At 40.5% G+C, this 22,472-nt stretch overlaps 1 protein-coding gene across 2 annotated transcripts in view; it reads right to left on the bottom strand.

The window, feature by feature from the left end:
- Window positions 1–1,997: 1,997 nt before the first annotated feature.
- Window positions 1,998–22,472, bottom strand: part of FER1L6 (fer-1 like family member 6) — an 84,505-nt gene continuing 64,030 nt past the window's right edge. For both annotated transcript variants that reach the window (XM_071738326.1, XM_071738325.1), the window contains exons 30-41: window positions 20,412–20,543; window positions 19,081–19,206; window positions 18,423–18,550; window positions 16,516–16,686; window positions 15,527–15,687; window positions 15,123–15,265; window positions 14,483–14,571; window positions 12,398–12,496; window positions 10,824–11,065; window positions 10,332–10,495; window positions 7,637–7,737; window positions 1,998–3,712 (exon numbers count right to left, since the gene is read on the bottom strand). In XM_071738326.1, coding sequence (XP_071594427.1) covers window positions 3,532–3,712; window positions 7,637–7,737; window positions 10,332–10,495; window positions 10,824–11,065; window positions 12,398–12,496; window positions 14,483–14,571; window positions 15,123–15,265; window positions 15,527–15,687; window positions 16,516–16,686; window positions 18,423–18,550; window positions 19,081–19,206; window positions 20,412–20,543 — 1,737 coding nt within the window. In that variant the 3' untranslated portion in view covers window positions 1,998–3,531. The remainder of the gene's footprint in view (window positions 3,713–7,636; window positions 7,738–10,331; window positions 10,496–10,823; window positions 11,066–12,397; window positions 12,497–14,482; window positions 14,572–15,122; window positions 15,266–15,526; window positions 15,688–16,515; window positions 16,687–18,422; window positions 18,551–19,080; window positions 19,207–20,411; window positions 20,544–22,472) is intronic.

Below are 22,472 nucleotides of genomic sequence, written 5' to 3'. Positions count from 1 at the left end.
GACATGTTTGTCCCCAGTCACACACCTTGAGGTCTGATCAGCTACAGCTGGAGCCCAGAGCTGGAAGAGCCTCTCAGTGGGCAGTTTGCTCCACAGCACTCCCTGCTGGGACTCTGTTCCCACTCTGCTCCTTAAATGCCAGGAGATGAATTCATACCTAAAAATCTGGCCCAGGGAAGCTGAAATCAGGCACTCATAAATTATTATATCCCAAACCTGAATGTCTTCAACACTTCAGGACAGTACCCAGCATCACTCAGGTGTGCCCACCAGAAGGATCACAACTGCTCCCACCTGAGATTTTTGAATGCACGAAGCAGTGTTTATTGTTGCAAGATAAATGTCTCAGAACAGGACGTGCCTTTTTAGGTCAGCAGTGGTAGGCTATTATTTCCAAATATTTCTGGGGATTCCTGGCTGGCCTTCCTATTTCAAGAGTTCCGCAGATCTTGTATTTGACAAAGGCACCACTCAGCTATTTAATGGGCCATTTGTGGTCAGAAACCAATTGATAGAACTTCAGGTTGTACCAGCTGACCTCAACATGGAGCCAGCATTATTGCAGACCAATGTTGAGATAACTGCTAAAGATAATGGTCTCTTCTTTTTGTATGAAATAGATAGGAGCTCTTAACAATAGCAACACTCCTTGGTATAAACCTCACTCCCTACTAACCACTAAGTCCATGTCATATAAACTCACTGGAGATGCAAAACTACTCAGACTCTGTAGGAGTGGTTGGGCTTTGACTGCTTCTATGTTTTGTCTCTGTAACACTTACTGACAGCCCTACTTTCCCAGCTACTTTGCAGCCACCTGGGAGATGATGAAAAGGCATTTGATTCAACTTTGTTCCATGAGACAATGCTGTGCAGATCAGCCAACACGTGTTGAGGGCAATGCCAGGCAGCTCAAGAAGAGGAGGGGTTGGCTTGCTCCCTTCTTGGCTGTGTGATGCCCTTTTCAGCCCAGACTCCAGGGCTGTGCAGGGGAAAGGGGACCTGGGTGTTCAGCAATAGAAAGGGCTCAGCCATGGTTATGCTGCAGGGAACTGACCTCTGACAGCAGAGATAAGAACAGGAGTCACCCTGTTAGAACCTCAGCACTTCTGTTTCCAAACAATTTTTTAAAAAAAGCCACAAGACTTTGCTGCCAGCCTGTCTGACTGGTGTTTAACATTGCTACTCCATCAGGGTTGGAGGGAGACCCATTGTGACACTGGGACACAAGGGGCAAAGGGCAACAGGGTCCAGACTCAGACCAGGACTTGGGGGGTAAATGTCATTTCATCAAGCTTATCCTAACAGAGCTGCCACTCTGAGTTTGCTGCTGGGGTCCAGAGGGGCAGGAGGACCCTCCAGCATGGGCAGGGTGCTGGAGCCACAGTTCAGTGCTTCACAGAGCCCATGGAAGCAAAGGCAAAGAAGTTAAACGAAGACCGATGGACACAGTGACTGCCATGCAGGATCAGGTCCCACTGTCCTGACACATTGGGAAAAAATCAGAACCATTGCTTATAGGGCTGTGACAATATACTGCAGTTGTTGTGATTCATCTCTCACCTTTTGCACAAAAGAAATTGAATTTTCTCTTATTAAAGCTTTTAAATGGCAATTCCAAAATTCATGGTATGATGAGACATATTAGGAGAAATAACACTTCCTCATTTCCTTTCCTCTTTCATACAGGCTCAATTGCAAAGTAGCACAAAGGTGAAAACCAAATGGTTTCAGAGAAATGTGTCACAGATGCTGTGGAAGTAGAAACTGCCTCCACAGAGGGATATGAGACTATGAGGGGCTCAAGAGTGCTCAGCACTTTTCCACATCACTGTCTTGGTACTGCACTGTGCTTAACTAATGCAGATTCAGCCATTTACCAGTGTTCTAATGCCTTAGTACTTAAATACACTTCTAAAAGAAAATAGCTCAACAATATAATTCAAGCGTGGTCTTTTGCCACATGTCTAACTGTAATGTAATTACTCACATACCTAAATAATTAATTTATATTTATTTTATACTTAGAATATGAAATTTAGAAGAAATACTGGGGTGGAGATGGGATGCTTTCAGACTGCCTTTAGCCATCTGCTTCTATCATCAGTGGAACAGGGAAGAGGCACTTCTTGAGCAGTTCATCCCTTCCAAAATGAGCCTCTAAAATGCTTTCCAAATGCAAAATATTTTCTCTGTAGAAGATTCAATGACATTCATTTTTCAGAACAATGTGATTGCCTGTGATTACAGGCCAGAGGGGAACACAGAGACTCCTTGCACAGCCCTCACAGGGCAAGTAAAAATGGTACAACACAACCTTCTTGCTATAGAAGTAGCCTCTGAGAATAATGCAGATGCCCAAATTCCTATTCCCACACCCTGAACTCAGCAGAATTATCAGATTCACTAAGATTTCTTTTTTCTTGCCTTCTCACACTTTAAAATTTGCAAAAAGTGCTCACACATTTTATGAGCAGGATCTAAAGCATTTTCCCAAGGTCACCTGCACATCATGTCTTATCATAGATGAGACTAGAGGAAATTTCTATAGCAACTTGAAATTCATAATCACTCATTTTAAGGCAAAGTGGGGTCATTAAGTTATCAAGCCTTGCCTTTGGCATGGTAAAGGCTGCAGCATTTTCTGTGTTCTTCTGGAGGATGTCAATTCACATGACAGCTACGGAAGGTTTTCTTCCTTGTGTTCTTTTGTTCCACTCTGCAGCCTTTCTCTTCTCCATTCCTCTTTCCCTCTGCTCATCAAGCAGCAGGATTCTTTCTGTGCCTTCTCTTTTTACAGGGATCATTTGCTATTACAGTGCCTGTAGCTGAGTCTTCATCTTCCCAACCCCTCTTCTCCAGTGACCTCCAGCACAGTCAAACTTCAGTGGAAAAAAATTCTTTCCATCTCTGCTTCTACCTCTCCTGTCACTGACACCTCATTTATAAGTGTACGAGATGCCTTTATGGAGCTCAGAGCCCCTTCTGAGAGGCACAGGATGAACCCTGCACATCACATCAAATTAGAAAATTTAACCGTAGGTTTTTTTAAATAAAATTTTAATTTCAAAATAATTGTGTCATTATAGAACACTGGAAAGCAGTTCAAATAATTAATTACAAAACCATGCAAAGACTGAACTATACATTGCTCTCTGTATAGAATTTGCTCTTAATACTTAATTATTTGTCTGTAATAATAAATACTTGACTGACAAATCAGTTTCTGCACAGCATTAAGGAATTTCCTTTCAAACTCAGTTTTGGATATAGAATCAAATAATTGTCATTGTCCCTAAAGGTGCAGCAGTATGTTAATAATAATGTGCATGTAAATAATGTATGCTAAGTTACATTAAAGTTGCATCTGAATGAGCCAAAAAATTTAAGATGTTAAAATATTCTGAGAGCTGCAGTTTCTAATATGAATATTTATGTTTTCTTCTTAAAAGGAAGGTTCATTAATTCCCTATGCTTGACTTTATTTTAATTGAGCATATGATGGGTTACAATGAGAGCCATAACTTATACTCATCCTGCAACAATCTTATTACTGATTGCACCAGGCAGTGTGTAGATGAAGAGCACCAAGAAGACAATGATAATAAGTAGAATTATGCCAATGATGATGTACTTCTTGTAATTTCTCCAGATCAGGTGATACAAACACTTGAAAGGACTTACAAACCAAGAGAAGGATGTGTCTGGTCGGCTAAATGGGAAGGAAGAAAAAGAGAAAGCATTTGTAAAGGCAAATCCAGCTATTTCCAAAGGTACCCTGCTGCAAAATACGTATTTACATCTAAAAAAGGACCCTTAACTCCTGGGAACTCATTGAAGTGTTTAAAGGGGAGTTCCCAGGAGTTTCACTTACTACTTGGGTGACTCTTCTTCCATCTGTCCCCAAGCCCAAACTCCACACATCACTGGTAATGAAATTCTAGTTCATACTTCATAATTACTCCAATAAAAGACAACATATGGAGTTCAAAATTATGGATAAGATTTTGATAAATCCTAAAAAAGAAATGTAGATGTCTTGAACTTGAGTCAAAAGCTTTCTAATCATTGCATGGAATTTAGCATTGCAAAAGAAGTAATGAGCCACAACAAAAAAATCTAATTGCTCACCAATAGTCATGGGGCCAGCACAGGCAGAGCCTTCTCAGGCCTGGCATACCCCCATATAGCATATTTTCAAAAGGAGTTTGGAAACAGGCCTCCTGAAAGCAGGACAAGAGCTGAACCCCAAAATCTGGGTAGTTGGCCTGAGTACATAAGAGGAAGAAGAGCCACCTTCTCATGGTGGCAGCTATCTGCACTTCACAGTCCTCATTTTTTCTCTAAATATTGCCCCATGTAATATTCTCCCTGTAACCAGGAATTTCTTCACACTGTTTGACAGAGCTGGCTGCATACTGACAGGAAAACAATGTTCTCCTCAGAAAAAGTGTTGGTGCAGTCTCTCCTCTGGCATGCTTGGGTGTGATGCCCCTGTGATGAGCTGAGGCACCATCCATCAGCTCTGTGTGATGGGATGACCTGAGGAGTGTGGTCATGTAGAGCAACATTAACCCCAGCAAAATTGGGAACAAATTGTTTTTCTTATCCATTCTCAGTGTAATTGTGAAGATGGTGCTGCAGTAAGGAGAGGGAAATTAAGACTGAGGGTCTCAAAAAGGAATGGCCATGTATCACTCCAGAATCTGTTCAAGGAATTCAAGCAATGCCTTAGTCATTTGTGAGATTCAGCATTTTTCATGTGGAAGTGAATGCCAACGTTACAGAGAGTCTGTAAATCTGAAAGATCAACTAAATAGCTTTTCATTAGAATGTCTTCTAGACTGAGGTGGAAATGACTCAGAAATAAACTAACAAATAAGCCCTTCAGGTTAAAAGGGATTATTAAAAATAGATACTCCAAAGGACAAAATTTACTGAATCACAGAGCTGAGTAATAAAACAATTGATCTGCATGTTCCAACTATTTAAGGACTTTCAATAACTTTTCAAGGCAGGGGGAAAAGGCCACACTGTTGCTCATTTAATTGGTTTTCTTTGCAAGGTAGGCAATAGAATTCAGAGCCATTCCCAGTAGTGTATTTGTTAAGAGTGCATCCAGAAAATCATCCTGTCTTGCTTGGCAGAGACTAAGAGATGGATAACCTCTGGTGTTTTGGCCACCAGGAAATTACAGGCACTGCACCTTATTTCTCATTTCTGCGTTTCTCTTTAGTTCCCAGACATTTAAACTTTGTCTTCCTTTTCACTGGTTCATGAATAATCTGCTACTGTCTAGTAGCTCTTAGAAGATAACTTTGGTTTTGACATTATTTTGTTTCTTAATTTAAAAACTTAATTATGAAAAAAAAAAAAAATTAAAATGTTTCTGCTTCTCTGTGTGAGCCTACATGATTAACAAATTAAAAAGTGAACCTCTAATATTGGGATAGATGTACAGCCATCTTGACAAAGCTCCCTGAGATCCACTTCTTCCTGAAGGGAACTAATTTGAAATGCAGAAACAGTTATTTGTTATTTTTCAGTTGATTCTGACTAATCTGCAGGTATGAACCATAAATTTCCTCACTTGGGGGCACTGACCTGGTAAATTCTAATAACAGCTTTATGGAACCGGGGCATGCAATATTTTCAGCTATTAGATTATTTTCTTTCCAGTAAGTGAGTGTCTAGTGTACTTACCATCAACACAATGACATTGTTTCTGTGATCTTAGCATTTATTTAAATGTAACTTTAAAATTTAGGTGCCCAGCTTGCCCAGGCAAAGGTGATCTGCATGTGGAGAGGAAGGGCTTCTGGAGGACAACTAATTTCTTTCCCTAGCTCCCACCTTAAGATATGTGTGTCACGTAAATGGGATGACTCCCCCCCTCTACATGAGCAGTTACAAAAAGAGCCTGAATGGTTTACTTTTGAGATCATGAACAGTTTGGGTTGGAAGGGACCCTGAAGACCATCTGGTTCCAAACCCCCTGATATGAACAGGGACACCTCACACTTAAGCATGCTGCTCAAAGCCCCATCCGACCTGGTCTTAAACACTTCCAGGGGTGAGGCATCCACAACTCCTCTGGGCAACCTGTTCCAGTGTCTCAGCACCCTCACAGTGAAGAATTACTTCCTAATATCAAAACCATTTCTGGCCTTTTTCATCTTAGGCTTTTACCCCTTGTCCTGTCACTACATGGGATACACACAAAAAGTTCCTCTCCAGCATTCCTGTAGGCCCCTTCCAGGTACTGGAAGGCCACTATAAGGTCACCCCAGAGCCTACTCTTCTCCAAGCTGAATGGATGAGTAAAGGCAAGTGGGACTAGGTCCACCCTAATTTTAATACACTCAGCTGAAAGTAGAACTGGGTTGAGCCATGTGTTGGCTGTGGACTCCATCATAAAAAACTAGATGTGGAGCCTCTGTGATTACCCAGTGGAAAATCTGGAGGAATACACTGGTTTTGCAGCTTCTGGGTCAAAACACCTCCAGGCTGTCTGTGCAGCAGAGAAGTCACCAGGCTAGTGACAACCATTTCACCCCACAGCACATTTGTGGGTAAGATGCCCTTGAGGTGAAAACACAGGGACCCCTGAAGCCCCAAGCTTCCTGGGGTGAATGGGTTGAGCCTCAAAAAATAAAAGGGAAATCAGGGGGTGCCCTTGTGCATCCTGTTGACAACCCCTGGCCATATAATCCTTCTATTACATACCACACTATCTCTTAAAAATGACCAGACTGGTTACTTCCCACCACATGCATTTCAGAGCTACCCCAGTTCTCTCTCCTCTGTAATTCAGTTTTCTTTACTGGGAATCATTCAGACATCTCTCAAGCATAACTCATCCTGCCTTTGGGCAAAGATGCTGGGTGAAATGATTGATTAAAGTCCTTCCAAAGCTAATTTTTGACAAGTGTCTGGTACTGCTAATTTTCAGACTAAATTCATGTCCTTTGTAGCAGTATTAGCAATTTCACCTTTATGATGATTTTTTTCCTTTTTTTTATGTTTATCCTGGGAAATATATCAAACCAACAAAATTAAACTAAATGTGCAATAATCACCATTATGATTAGCAATTGATTTTTAGAAGCTTTTGTAGCAGGTAATATTACAAACATTGATTTCTTTTCTTTTTTTTTTTTTTAATCTAGCTCATAGCTTTAGTAGAACACAGTACTTGAGCCAAAATAGAAGTACATATTTCTGAATACAAAAATCTTAGCTGGTAACTTTTTTAATGTTACAAATTGTGAAACCTAAAATGCTCCTTGTAGATCATCTACCTTTGCTAAACCATTTAAAATGTCTTCACCTTAAAGTCTTATGATGAAAAATAAGCATCTTCATTCTTTAATTATGAAGTGCAAAAAAAATGGAGATAAATTTGTTAAACTCATATCATTCCTATATAACTTGATTCTCATGTTCTATGTGCCTTTATCTGCAAGTGATTAATTTAGGTAAAAATGATGAGATGTATGCAGAAGTTAGTTTTCCACTGATATGCAGCAACTAAGATACCTTTAAATGTGCACAGATAATTCCTAGAGTAATCTGAATTCTAGATAATTCTTGAATTATCTGCCCCAGCTTGTTTCATGAGTATTTTCCTACTCACTTGGGTTTTTCCAAGGGCTCAGGCTCCTTTCGAGCTTTGCCAACTGGATTCTTCTCAGCTTCTTCAGCTGTCACCAAGTGAAACTCAGCTTCTACCTTGCCCTGGATCAGAGAGATCATATGTAAGGGTCCAATCCTGGGTTATTATCACTAAATCACAGAAGGATTCTGCATGTGGATCAATTATGGAACCAACTGAGGGTGAAGCAAATTGGTTAAAGAAAATAAGGAAAGACTTTGAGTTAAAGAGAAAGCACAAAGTGAAATCCAGGCACCAAATTCCTGACTTATACTAAAGAACTGAGGGAAGAGAGGTGAGATGTTTTCTTCCAGATCCATAAGTATATTTTTTGCTTCCTAAATTATAACATAATTCACCTGAGACCTGTCTTCTATCACACATCCTTGTGGAGGAGAACAACTGAGCTGAAGATGTCTTGCTGACATGGATGAGGTGTGGTCCACCAAGAAGGTAGAAACTCAACCAGCCACAGGTGCTGGAGCAGCTGAGCTGTGAGGTCTCAGCTCACAAAAGCATCATGACTAGAAATGAGATTTGTGTGCAGAAAAAATGCAGTTCTAGAGCTCTGTTCAGGCTAAAAGAACAGTGGTCTGGCACATGGATTCAGAGTCAATTTTCTTGATGCATGGCAGAAGACAATGCTCAGCTGTGACAAAAGGACAGCTTTGTTCAGCACCAACTTATTGATAATTTCTAGAATTCAGAATAGTCGTGATTCAATGTAACTGATGGTTTACTGCTTGCTTTCATTGTGACAAGACATCAAATCTGTGGGGTGACCAATAAAATATTCCCACTTATAAAAGATCATGTCTACTCTGCCTTGCAGTAGAAATATGTAACTTGAGTTATTTGAAATCAATATCAACTGTAACTTCTGCTACTGAAGTTAGAGCTTCCTAAATATAATTAACATTTTTTCCCCTTACAACAACAAATCTGTTGGTATTTCTGTGTTAGATTACAGGGAAGTTTTTTTATTTCCCTGTTCATCCAGGTACATTTTTGAGTACTATCTCCACTATAAATTTTAATTAGGCCAAAGGAAAAAAAAATTATTTGCAAAATTTAGATTCTAGTAACAATTAAGAGTGGGTAAATCAAATCATCCTCATAAAATCTGTGATGGATGAAAAACAGACACACAGCTTTCCATGTATTTGTTATTTTCCTATCCCCTGTCTTTGTGGATATCAAATACTGAATCATTAATCTATGGCTAGCAGCTGGGATTAAGTGCAGGACTGGGCTGAAAGAAAAATGCAGATAAAAGAGACCAATGTGGAAAGCAAGGGGATCAAGAGACAAAAGTGAAGGGGGAAAAAGAGAATCAATTACAATAGGGCTGAGAAAACAGGAGGAAAACAGAAGGAAAGGGGTTTGGGGGTGGATTCCATGGAAAGTACACAGTCACCTTCAGTCTGAAGAAGGCAATGAACATGAAGATGGCACTCTGTATTGAAACATCCTTATTGCTGGAATGGACAGAATTATGAAGGAAGGCTGAGGTTTCAGAAATCCTTCGGAGAAACAATGAAAATCCAGAGTTGGAGTGAGAGCCACTAAAAAAGGGCCAAGGAAGGTGAATTTATAGAAAGTAATACAGGACAGTAGCTTGTAGCTGTTGGACTGTGTCCTCCCAGGGATCTGGGTGCACCTAAAAAGACCCCAACCACACTAATCCTCAAACTGAGCTTCAGAGATGCTCAGGTTCAGGATCAAGCTCCCAAAGTGCTCTGAGGATGTGTGAGCACATCAGGGTGGGCTTTCCTTCAGTAGCTCACACAGTTCTGCTTCATGCTCTGTTTCTTGTAGACATGACCCAAAATCCATGTGCAGAGTTAACTCCAGGAATGTACTTCATGCCTAAATACATGCACTCCACCTAGGAACCTGATCCAGAGCAGTCTTTCATTTTCACTGCTGATCCCTACACTGCTGAAAGCTTTACAACATTATGAAGAGAAAAGCACTGAAGCAACTGGCTAGCTATGCACAGGGTGACATTTACACCCTGCTGGAAGCCTTGTAACACTAGAGGCTTTGGGTAAATAAAAAACCGTGTGGCAGCATTTGCATTCTTCCTAGAAGGATAATTCTAATACAACAAGTCTTGTATAGTTTGGAGGGAGCTGTCATTGTCCTTCGCATTCTTTTATACCAATGGTATCCTGTCACTAAACCAAAACCATGCTGGCTTATTGGGCACACTTCAGCAAGAACAGGGGACTCTGCTCTTTCTAATTCAGATGTGTCACTAGCAAGGAGAGCAATAGTAGATGGCAAAATCAGTTCATTCGCCATGACTGAAGTGAGAAATGAATAGTAAAGAAAGAAATATGCTGGTGAGATTCCTCCCAGGATTTCCCCAGCTGGTGTAAAGTTGTCTGGAAACACCTGATTTTCCACTCTGCCCACCCAGTGTACTGGGAGATGAACAGTGAAAGAAAGCAAGAACAAAGTGCTCTGGGTGCCTGGGATTATTTGGACCAAATCTGTGGGGAACCACTAAAGTATCTGAAGGAGTCCTATGGATTGCCAGTGGTGGTTGTTCTCCAAAGGCTGTATCCAATATTAACATCTGTCTGCCTCTGGATCTCAGCAGAGCATATGAATCCCAGGAAAAACCTCTGTAAAAAAAAAAACCCTCACTCTTCTGTAGTGAGCTGCTCACCGTGATCTCCCCAGCCTTGATGAAAGGCCACCAGCCTCTGACACGCTTCTGCTGAAATATGGAGATCTTGTTTTCCTCACTTGCTGCCACAACTGTGCCTAGGTCACAGCTCTTGGCTGTCTTTACTGCTCGAGGGAATCCATTCAGGTTCAGCTCAAGAGTTCCTGGAGGGAGAAGCAATGTGACAATACTCAAGAGCCCAGGCAGACACAAAGTCATTCAGAGACATGCAGCAATGCAGCAGCTTGGGCCCAAGCTTCAGAGCTGGGGATCTCTCTGTACTGTTGGTCAGTCATTTGTACTGCCTTGGAACCATCTCATCTTGGTTCCTAATTATTCCCTCTCCAAGAAATGTGTAGGTTTGCAGTGTGGCTCTTCAGAGAAAGACAAGCAAATGCTGGGTGTCTCAGACACTGCTTTGTACACACCTCTACAAAATACTGATCTGGAGAGACCTCAGGTGAAGTTCAGGCAGATCCATTACATACTTACCCAAGAAATCATCTGAAGAGAGTCTTTCAAAGTCCCACACCTGAAGCACTAGCTCAGCAGGTATTTTGCGCTCTGTCTTTTCCAAGGAAAAGATGTTTTCTCTTTTACTGACCACGATTTGTTTCTCTGCTGGGAGATAGTGGAATGGGAATACAAAGCGCCAGTTGAAGTTGCCCTCTCCTGTCAAGGAGTTGTAATGTACATCTGTCTCTTGCTTGTCCTCTTCCAGGCCCTTTATCCACCTATGGCAAGCACATAGTGGAAAGCACTGCTGTCACCAGGGGAACTTGAATTTCAGTTGTCACTATTGAATTCCAGACATAATCCCCATCAAATCATCAGCAGGTAACACACCATTCAGGACTGGAACATGCAGCAACAGCCCTGGCTCGAGGTTCTCCTGGCCACCTCCCAGCCATGGCACAGGCTGTAGCAATGGCCAAGGATGATCAAGAGCTGAGATTTTTACTTTGATCAGGACCAAAAAAGCCAGGTGGCCATTAGCTGTTGGCCAGGATGTGTGTCTTCTTTGGGACAAAGACAGCATTAATCATTTATCCATTACTAATCACCCTGTATCCATGCTGTGCCACACTAATAAATTCTGACAATGTCCCAAGACTGATTTCGGTGCTCAGTATTAGAAACTAATTTTGCAGGTGCTATTTGGGGGTGTAAGCCTGGCTTGAGAAGTCTCCTTTTTCCTGTGCTTTTCTCTTGGTTTTAGCTGCAGTATACACAACACCTGAAGTACAATGTTAAGGTACAAAAGGACAGCACCTTCATAAACATAGTCTTCTCTTCTGAAGAACTCCACTGAGGTAATGTTGCATATAGGTATTTTTTATCTCAGAAGATTTATCCCAGTTTGAGTAAAGATTTTTGCATTGAGTCCAAGGAGTGGCTTTTCACCTCCAAGCTACATTATTTCAAACAGGAGCTGGGGAAAAACAGCAACAGTACCAAGCATGGCACTGCCCTCACCTGCCTGGTGACTGGTTCAGTGTCACATGCAGTGTCTGAACATAATGGAATTTGTGTCTTCACCATTAAGGCACAGAAGCAAAAATTTATCAACTCCTGCTTTCCCTGGCAGAAAATGCCCATGTGAAGGTCTCCCCAGCATGACCATGGTCATTCACCCACACAAGTGCAACACATGAGGCTAGAAAATATTTCCAATAGACATATCCAGGAAAACATTGGCTTTCTTGTTTCTGATGTGGTCATAATTCCCTTTTCTCTGCATCTCTCTGCATCTGTGCAAGCTCTTGCAGTTCAAGTTCTGTAAGTGCTTCATCTCTCTTTGCTAAACTGCAGTCTTAGTTCTCATACTATCTGTCAGAGCGGAATTAATGACAAGTGTCATTCAGTCACTTGATCTGGAGAGGAATTTATTTTTTTTTTTTAGAGAAGCAGTACTCAATATACATGAGTAACTTGGGCAGGCATTTAGAGCAAAGTGCCGGGATCGTAGAAATAGCTTATTGGATATTCTCACATGATAATTTTTACATCTGATTTCTGAGCAAAGTATTACATGTTCTTTGGAAGACAACTCCTGGAGAACTTACCCTTTTACATAGATATCACTTGATTTTTGCCCTGTAAAGATATTTTCATCTTCTAGAATGACATCCTCTGTATTCCAGATTATTACCCTGAGTTCATAGCTGAAAAAAAAAAAAAAAAAAAAAAAAAAAAAAAAAAAAAGACAGTAAGCCTGTGTATACTCAAGTTCTGGTTGGACACTAATGTAAGCCTCTATCAAACCATGGTTTTATAAAGTGAGAAATGTTGGTTTTGTGCAAAATTCTTAAAATATTAGCAGCTTCAGTCCTCTTCTATTTACAAGTCTGGTGATAGAGGGGGGGTGGTGGCTCCTCTCAGCTCTTGGAGTTTGCTGGCTGACAGCAAGGTCCCTTTTAGAGGGATGGAAAATTCCTTGCTTTTTATGTGCCTGTTCCTTTTCAATTCTTTTCACAGAAATGCTGCAGTGAAATAAGGCAAACTTAATCTGAACATCATCAGAGCAGTCTCTAAAACACTGAACAGCATGCTAATAACATCCAGAGCTCTATGGGAGGTGCTTTTTAGAAGAAGTGCCTAAAAACACTGTAGCTGGGCCAAAGCAGTGCATTAAAAGGGAAGAGAAGCACTGCTTAGAGAGGCATTTAGAGATATTTTCATATAAGCAAGTGCAATCATCTTTAGAAGCAACAGTAAAAGGAATTAAAGCTTTCCTAGCCTTTCCATTCCCTATATACAGACATTTATGGTGGCCATCCAAAGCTCTAGAAGCTTGAGCTGAAACACAGATGTTGCAGGTGATATAAAAAATTGATACTCAAAAATACAAGTATGACTTGAGTTATTGTATGAACCACAAAATTAAAAAATCCAACAGCTATGTTTAAGAATACCAACAGATATGTTTTCTGATGTGATGTGTTGTCTTGGAAATAGTCTCATTCTCAGGTCTGAAACTGCCCCAAAAGTTACCAGATACGTCTTGATATGTAAGTCATGAGAACCACTCCTCAGGACTACCCAACAAAACTTTCACCTTCAATGCTCCACCAGAACCTTGCTCAGTCAAAGACCATCAACAAGCAATGTTTTCAAAGTGTCTGAAGTCTTATGGAGCCTGGAAAATTTTTTAGTGCAGCACATAGGCATTTCTCTGCAAAATGTGTAACTTGTGTTTGCATGTTCACTTTCTTTCTCATAATTAGTCATTTGACAACATTTATCCTTGGTGCTGTAGACTACAAAAAAGTCAGCAACAATGATTCTGGGGGTATGACTAGTTTTAAATCTTTTTGGATTGGAAAATTATAGTTATGGAGCTTTATAGTAAGTTCTGGTCTAAAGAAAGTAATTGTTACATAGACTTATTTTTGTTGAGTCTTGTCCTTTTGTAAAGTGAAAGAAACAAGTTTTTATCACATTGCTTCTTGTTCAAAAATAAATAATCCAGGAATAGTACCTGATGTTTCAAATATGAAATTCTCAGGAAAGACCTTGCTAAAATATTTGAGTAAAGATGATACTGCAGAGCTTTGTTGCTAATTTTTGTGACTCATTCACAAAACTTCAGTAAGCTTAAAGAATTACTGGGAGTGTTGCATATAAAGCAGCATAAGTATCTGTGTGAAATATAAGAGATTTTTCCAGACCTATCTCTTCTGTCTGTTGCTGCTTTACAGGTTTTTTGATCTTATCCTTGAAAGGAGTGTTAGAAATCCAGTAAGCCTAATACTATTGCATCAGATCAAAGATCTCAACCATGGTCAAGTAAGTTATCTACCTGAAAGAGATAATGAAACCAGAATTACTTCTTTCAGCTCAACCTGGAGTTGATAACATCAGAATTACTAAGTGACTCTTGCCTCCAGCCATCTATATGAAAAAGGGATATCTTTCAAAAAGAGACATGTGATAGCCCTTGATGAAAAATCACCAATAGTTCTTTGAGTTGCTTAGAGGAGGAGACCAAATTAGATGCTCTCATTTGACATGAAGTCATGTGAACCTAAAAAACCTTTTCTCAGGATCACAGAAGCTTGTTTCTTTTATAATTCTTTCCAGACACTTCAGAAACTCTCAGTCTTTAAAGATTTATGCCACTGTGCTGGGAGAGAAGCATAAAGTATTACCCTTTGGGTTTTCTTGGTGAAATGTCCACTGGGGGTCCTGGCAGAGGCATATCTTTAGGAAACATGTCGACCCACATCTGTACACGACCCTTGGAAACAAAGAGATAAGATCTCTGTAATGCTGTTTCAGAAAGACTTTAAAAGGCTTTAAATGTAATTCTGATGTCCAAAACCACTCCTTTTCTATAAGCACCAACCAGCTCACCATTCTGTAACTATGACTTAATCTACAGACTTACTATACAATATATAGTTTTTCATACACATTTATCAGTCTCTCAGGAATTTTGCGAAGTTGGAATTGAGCTCAAACATTGGCAATTTAAGGTAAAATCCATATAAAAATAGTATGTGATGAATAGAAAAGAAGAACCAAAGTTTAAATACAAGCAGTGTTTGTGTTATCCTAATGAGCTAAAGCATCTAAAAAGAATAAAATATGCAATTGCACCTCCTGTGATTACTGTGTACTTAGCTAAGTGGCTGTATATCCATGCTGATACTGTTCAAAGACTCATGCATGGTACAACACTTGGATGTTGTTGCTGTAAATTTGCAGATACAAATAGAAACCACAATAATCAGAAGAAGGAAAACTGCTCCTGAGTCTGTCATCACCATCACCTCTGAGCTGTTCTACCTGTTCTATGCCTGGTTTATCCTTATGGTAGAGAGGCCGAGTCTCAATGTGCTCTGGAACCAGTTTGTATCCAGCTCCAGGGATTTCTTCCCAGGCACGTAAAACCTTTAAGGAGAGATGTTCATAAGATTCAACTGGCTCCTCTGTAGGAAAGGGTAAAACAAAAGGAACAAAAAGAGCTGAGTTACAGTGTTGAACCCCTTAGTAGTATGTTCCATTCCTTATTGAGAGGTGATTAAAATTTGCTTGAGTTAAAAAGAGGCTTTTATGTATCTCAGCTAAGTAAAGAAGGGTCTTGAAATGCATTTAATTATTTGATTTAAAATTACTGCTCCCACCTAGAGCTTGGGCAGGCTCTTGGTACTGCTACAACTCAGTTGAAGAATGATGAAGCACTTCATTACCATTCTCATCTTCTGTGAAGACTGTCTGTCCTTTGAAGACTTTTGTTCCTACTTGGATCTCCCCTGGCCGCATGAAGGGTCCACTTACTCTGTAGTCCTTACACAGCTTAGTGAGGATCTCACTTGGTTTGGCTGCGTCTCTCCATGCATTGTACCCCTCTCTGCAAGGAGGAAATAGAGAGTGAAGAGAAATGGCTGAAGTTTTCCTTCAGCAAAGTGCTATGGCAAACTGGGACTCCTCAGGCAGTGATTCATTTCATGGTCTGAGGCCTTGGCATCTGTTCAAACTTTTCCTTTGAATCATCCAGCACAACTTTCTACTCAAGACACCCCCTCTGTCTGCTTGATTCCTGAGGCCAACCACTCTTTTCTCTTCAAACACAGGAGAAGTTGAGTCAGCCTTAACTACAGCTTGCATAAAGTAGCCCAGGCACTGACATGCTAGTTCCTTGTTCTACCTAAAGAATTCAGGTCCATGTGTTCTGGGCACAACTCAAAGTCTGCAGCCAGAAACCAGGAGCTCAGCACCATGGCCCTGTGACTCACCTGTTATGGAGACCATGCCAGCACCCCAGCTTCACTCCTGCTACCCCCAGTGCCACCCCAGTCCCAGCAGCCTTGCTGCAGCCACTCCAGTTGCAGCTCCAAATGGAGAGCAGAGTAAGAGCCCCGTTATGACTTCTCTGACAGAATTTTTTCAATTGGCCCTTTATGCCTGTCCACAGGCAGTTTATCAAGCAGGTATGTTATACCTAGGTTGTTTTCCACCTAAAATACTTGGTGAACAAATAGTGCTGTTAATTTTAAAATACCTGTTCCTTGGCTGTCAGCTACCCAAAGCTACTGCTAAACTCTGGTGAATTTTAATTAAGATTCCTCTTGTAACACTTCTGTGCTGGAGAAAGTAGAATGTTTAGCCACATCTGGAACTTCTCCTTCAGTCCAAGTCATGAACTGTGTGCTCTGTTGCTGTCTGGAGAGGTACTTACATTTCATACTGACTTTGTAGCCCACATGTAGCTCGATGCCTGCTGTAGAAACGATTTTCCAAATCAATTTTAGTCTCGCCAATGAGATCATCTGTTCCCACAAAGTCATGGTCATAGATCAGGACTGTGAGCAATGAATCCTTGGGAAATGTTGCTTGGATTTCAAATGATCTACAGCAAAAATTGAGACTCACATCAGTCAAATCAGTTTTGTAGCCTAAAAGACTAGATTAATAAATACTGTGGAAAAAATGTGGGCAGTGTCTCTTCTAATAAACAGTGGGGTTTTTTCATAGTGTTTTTTGTTTCAACAAAAAATCAAGGCAAAAGTATTTTCTTTCTCCTACTTCCCTACCACCCGCTGTACAGTTCTAAGATTGTTTCTTTCTACAGAATGGGAGTAATGGGAGAGAGTTGGTCAGCTGAAATGATTTAGCCTGAAGGCAACAGAGGAGAAAGTATGAAAATTATAAGGCTAATGAAGCTGTATATGAGTTCTCACATACTTTCCAGAACAGCCTCAAGGGACATCTGAGTCTTTTCTGTTTTCTTCCAAAAGCACCAGGTTTAATATTGAATATAGGAATCTGGGAGCACTCAACAAAATGATCAGGCAATGACTTTAAACAAGTCTCAAGAAAGCAAAGATTGGAACTCCCTTTTCACTCAGTGCATTTTTCAGTGATAGGAATATTTGACTTTGAGATGCTTAGGGAAGCTGAAAATGTAAAAGTGATTTTAAAATGGATTTGACAAATCAGTAGAAGACATGACATTCTCTTTAGCACAACACTGGCTTCAGTTTCTCCAAAGCTCAGGCAAACTGAGCTTTATCTCCTGAAGCGTAAGTTTTGTTCTTTTTCTCAAAGTGGCCAAAGTCAATCTTCTAGCAAGAAGCAGAGCACTTCGTGGAGGAGAGAGAGCTTTGGGAATGGTCTGGGATTGCTCGAGGCTGGTGCTGCCATGCTGAGCAGGGCTTCTAGGATGTCAAGAGGTGGCTACTCTGATGCTACTGCTGCAAAGGAGGTGCTGGTCCAATGGAGGTGCAAATGGCAGCAGGTCAAGTCCTGACAATTCAAATGAACAGCCCCTTCCCAACCTTGCCAAAAAAAACCCAGTGGTGTCTTCACATTGCATTTATATGCATCTGAAATGGCTTTGCCATTTCAGTTTATCAGAGAGTTTATCATAATGATGGTTCAGTTGCAACCTCTATTGTGAAGGAACTTAAAAATTACAGAAACTCAGATGGCATGAGATGGAGGGACCACTCTGTTCTTGTCTTTTCCCCTTACACTTTTGTCTTCAAGTGTCTGCTTTTGCAGACAAAACAATGGGCTCAAGGGCTTTCAGTCCAAAGTAGTACAGTTTTTCTGTCTTAATGTTTTTACATAATAGCTCCAACCCAATTCAAAACACTTCTTAAAACAGCAAAAGTTGCCATCTGGCTCTCCCCTTCAGAGGGCTGTGTACACTTAAAAAACTAAGAAGTTTTTTGTCTTAGTTCTAAAATTATGAAATTTGTCTGGGACTCTATTCAACCCAAAACAGCAACAAAAAGCATGAAATCACACTTTACTGTGCTGATATTTATTGCACTTTAAACTTAACAATTGCAATAATTTGCACAGATAAGATCATCTGTTGCCTCACTTCCTCTCATGCACCCTTTTGCAAAACCTCTCACAGATGGCATCCCATCATGTGTTTTGACTGGTACGAAAATGAAATTACTTATAACCAAATAGGGAGACACCAATTCTCAACATTTTAACCAGTAGAATTACAAAACGTCCAAACAGGCAGAAATCAACATAAAACAAACACTTTGTAGTGGTAACAGCAATAATGGTGGCAAGTGACAAAGCAGAAATCACCCCTGGATCTGAAAAGAAGTCATCACTCACCTTCCAAATATTGGATTTAGCTGCTTGGGGATGTAGTTTTCCCTGTCTTTGATTTCTGTGTTGCCCAGTCTCAGCACAATGTAGGGATCTGACTTGCCATCTGGATCAGCTGGACTGAGGTTAAATGCCTGTTAAGAAGAAAGACTGTGTCCTGAAGAAGCTTGCATTCTTGGGGCTTTGTTATCTTAACCTCTATATTTCTACTTTTTTCTCTACCCCATGACATATTCACAACATCTACCACTTTGATTACCTGCAATGCTCAGGCCTCAAAACATATGCTCCCATTTTCCCCTTGCCAAGGCTTTGCTTAAATGTGTGTCATTTTGAAACAACTCTACTGAGTAAGACTGGCTGCATTTGCAGAAGGTGGCTGGAACAGGTTGTCCATCCTATGTTAGTTTTGTCTCTGGCCCTTTCAGTTTAAATTAGTAAAGTATTTCTCCAGCCTTGTGATTACCATTATGAATATCTAACATTTTTTAACACCTATTTCTACACCATGAAACATTGTCTCAAATGTGACCCCCAAAAATTCTACCACATGGATGAGAATTTTCAGAAGCTTCACTACAAACACACTGGATGTGTGTTTTCAACAGAGTGGAAAAGAAATATCCAAGTTATTTCAAGGTTAAAAGAAAATCTGTCTACTTACTGCCACAATATAAACCCTGATGAGGACTTGGACAGAGTGGTTTGGTGGTATTCCTTGCAGGATGTGGAGCTGCCCTCTGTCCAGCAAGCTGCCATCCTCAGGGCTTGGGTATATGCAGAAGGAGCCCTGGTAATACACTGCTTTTAATTTCCCTCAAAAAGAGATCAAGTGCAATACAAAAACAAACAAAGCATCATTCATGTACCTTGCACTGCAGCACATCATATTTTGTACTCAAAGGCAACACAGGTTTTCGTACATTAAGCATCATCTTTTAAAATGTCCTTGCTCTATAAAATGGTACTATCATCACACATAGATGATTGCAAGAGCTTATGTGCTCTTACTTCTCTATTTTATTAGAGAGCTAAGAGCACCTATAGAATGCCTGCAGGTGTTTTAAATCTAGCTTTAGCGTTAATGTTCTAAAAATAATTTGGCCATAACTGTATATTTGCAAATTGATAATTTGCAAACTAACTGGGTTAGTTTCACAGCAGTGTAACTGGAAATGAACTGTATATTTGCAGGCACCACACAACTTATATAAATCAATATTGACTTAGGGTGCTGAGTATCTCACTCTGCCTGAAAGCAGCTAGCAAGTCATTTGAACAGAAATTTGCATTGCAAACTAATTGAGGTATCAATGAGTGTAATCTGTTCCTCTAAACTGCAAAGTGCCTGAAAGCCTACCAACATTATTCATGCTTTGAAATTCCTTTTTTAGATTGCCTAATGGTGCCCTGGATCAGGCTGTGCAATAGCTTCCAACTGGAGTAGCTATAAGGGCCTTTGTTTAAATTGCAGAAAATTCACATAAAAGGTGCTGTAACAAATAACACAATAATAAATGTGCATTAGCAGAATCTGAACTATATAATACATCTCTCCTTCTGTACACTTTTTTGTAATTTCTTGTTTCAAAACAACACTGACCACTTGGTGCTGGGTGCTGCTCTAAACTATCATGTAAGGGGAAAGGAAAAATATCATGGAATTAGAATGATTTGGATCAGAAGGGACCTTAAAGATCATCTAGATCCAACCCCATGGGCAGGGACACCTTCCACTAGACCTGGTTGTTCAAGGCCCCATCCAACCTGGCCTTGAACACTGCCAGGGATGAGGCATCCACATCTTCCCTGGGCAATCTGTGCCAGTGTCTCACTACCCCCCTCACTGTAAAGGATATGACCCTAGATCCAATAAAAGTGATAATTCTATTGACAACAGACTGCCACTGTCTTTTTCTTTCATTTTTGGTATATCTGAAATAAGCACAAAACCATGAAGTCACTATTATGCATTTAATCAACATTAAAGCTCACCTTAAATTTTCCTATTATCCTGTCTTCAGAATCAGCACGAACTTCATCATTAGATTTTCCTCTTAAGAGCTGGAAAGTTTTCACCCAGTCCTCAAAGTTGTTAAATTCACTCTCCAAGTCTCCTTCATAAATCTTTGAAAATAGGAGAATGCGCTTTTTTTGTGGTGCAGTGAATATATTTCTAGCAACTTTTTTTATTACAGGATGACTAGAAATCCATTTTCACTCAAAATACAGATTTTAATAAACCAAGGTTTTGCAAAAGCCCTTGAGGAAAATAAGTTAGTTTCCCACTTAAAACAGAAGCAGTTTTGTCTTTAACCAAAGTCCTTCCCAACTATTGGAACAGCACATTAATGCAGCAGGTAGAAGGGCTATAGAAGGGTCAAAATGAGCATTTTTAAGCACTGGTATGGGTGGAAAAAAGTGTCAGTGTGTTGCTTTTTCCCCTCAGCAATGCCTGCAAGATACTGACCCATTTTGTTACATTAGTGTGTCAGAACATCAGAGGAAAGACAATGACACAGAGCTGTGCTGACAGAGAAGACCAAAACGATTTTTTAAAGTTGTTGCATTAAAAGAGAGTAAAGAAATTTGGCAGAAAATAAACCCCCTTGCAATCCAACTGACCTTCAGATACTAGAGGAGCTGGGGGTGGCTGGGCCAGTTTCCCTTCAGCAGGGCAGGACACCAGGCCCAGAAGCAGAGCTAACGCTGCCCTGCTACAGGAATGACCACGGACACGTGCTGGGATTCACCTGTGCTAAATGAGGCTCCTCACCACCAGATTAATGAATGTGTGATTTCTTAAACCAACGTTATACAAGTTCTTTTGGATTGCTGCTGATAAATTTATGGTCTGCAAAAGCAGCATGTGCAAAATACCTAAACTTTGAGTACTCTGGGGGTAGGGGCAACCTGGACAAAAACTGTAGGTGTAGAGATTTATACTGTTAAAGAGACTCTACAAAATTAAAGAGGAGAGAGGAGAGGGAGAGGGAGAGGGAGAGGGAGAGGGAGAGGGAGAGGGAGAGGGAGAGGGAGAGGAGAGGAGAGGAGAGGAGAGGAGAGGAGAGGAGAGGAGAGGAGAGGAGAGGAGAGGAGAGTAAAAGGGAAGGGAGCACTCGAGTGTGAGAATCTCACCCAAAGGAGGGGAAGAGAGTCTCAGCCCACCAACTGAAATGGGCTGTCCTCCCTATGATGGTATCTTTCCTGATATCCTTTCCCTATTGGCTATTTCTATACTAGTTTGTCTGACAGGTGGATCTTGAGTGACTCAGATCAAGCATATCTTTATTGTGATAGGTGCAAGGTTCTCTAACTTCAAATTTAATGGCACAGGCTACAGAAAATTCAGAGCACAGGATCAGTGTGGGGTGGTCACAATTTGGAGGTGGGTAACTTTAGGGATGGAGGTGTGTTTTTTATATTATAATGAGATTGTAATGAGCAAAACTCCAACAGCATTTGCTAAAGGGTGGCAGGCTGTTGGCCCAGGTTATCAGAAGTGCAGTTATTTGGTATTGTTTCCACAGAGCATGGCTGTGGCATCTCCACTCAACTCCACCCTCCATGCAATTTCTCTTGGAGTGAGCACACAGAGTACCCCTGATAATGCCACATTCCAGTGGCTCTAAATGCTGTACCTTTACTTTAAAAGTACAAATGCAGTCTGACTCATTTCTAGCAATTATTGCAATTATTCCACAGAAGAACAGGATTTTTTTTTTTGCATGGTTTCCCCCTGTAATTTATGAAGTATTATTCAGTGTAAAATAAAAGCACCTAGACTAGTGCTATCTCTTAAAAAGCTCCCTCTCTAAACAGCAGTTCCAAATTCCCCTTTATTCAGCTATAATCTAATCCAAGCAGTCCTAACTTCTCAAACCTCCTTATCTCTACAGTCATTTTGCATGACTTACTCAGTTTTCTTTGAATTCCATCTATAGGTAGCCAAACAAATCTAATGTGAGCTGAACCCCATCAGGGAGAAAGCCCTAGTGATTGCAGTGATGCTTTCCCTGCTCTTTTTAAAGTCATACTTCATAGGTTGCAACACTT

This window comes from Heliangelus exortis, chromosome 2 (assembly GCF_036169615.1).
Source record: "Heliangelus exortis chromosome 2, bHelExo1.hap1, whole genome shotgun sequence".
Taxonomy (NCBI): Eukaryota; Metazoa; Chordata; class Aves; order Apodiformes; family Trochilidae; genus Heliangelus; species Heliangelus exortis.
This window is presented reverse-complemented; position numbering and strand designations above follow the sequence as displayed.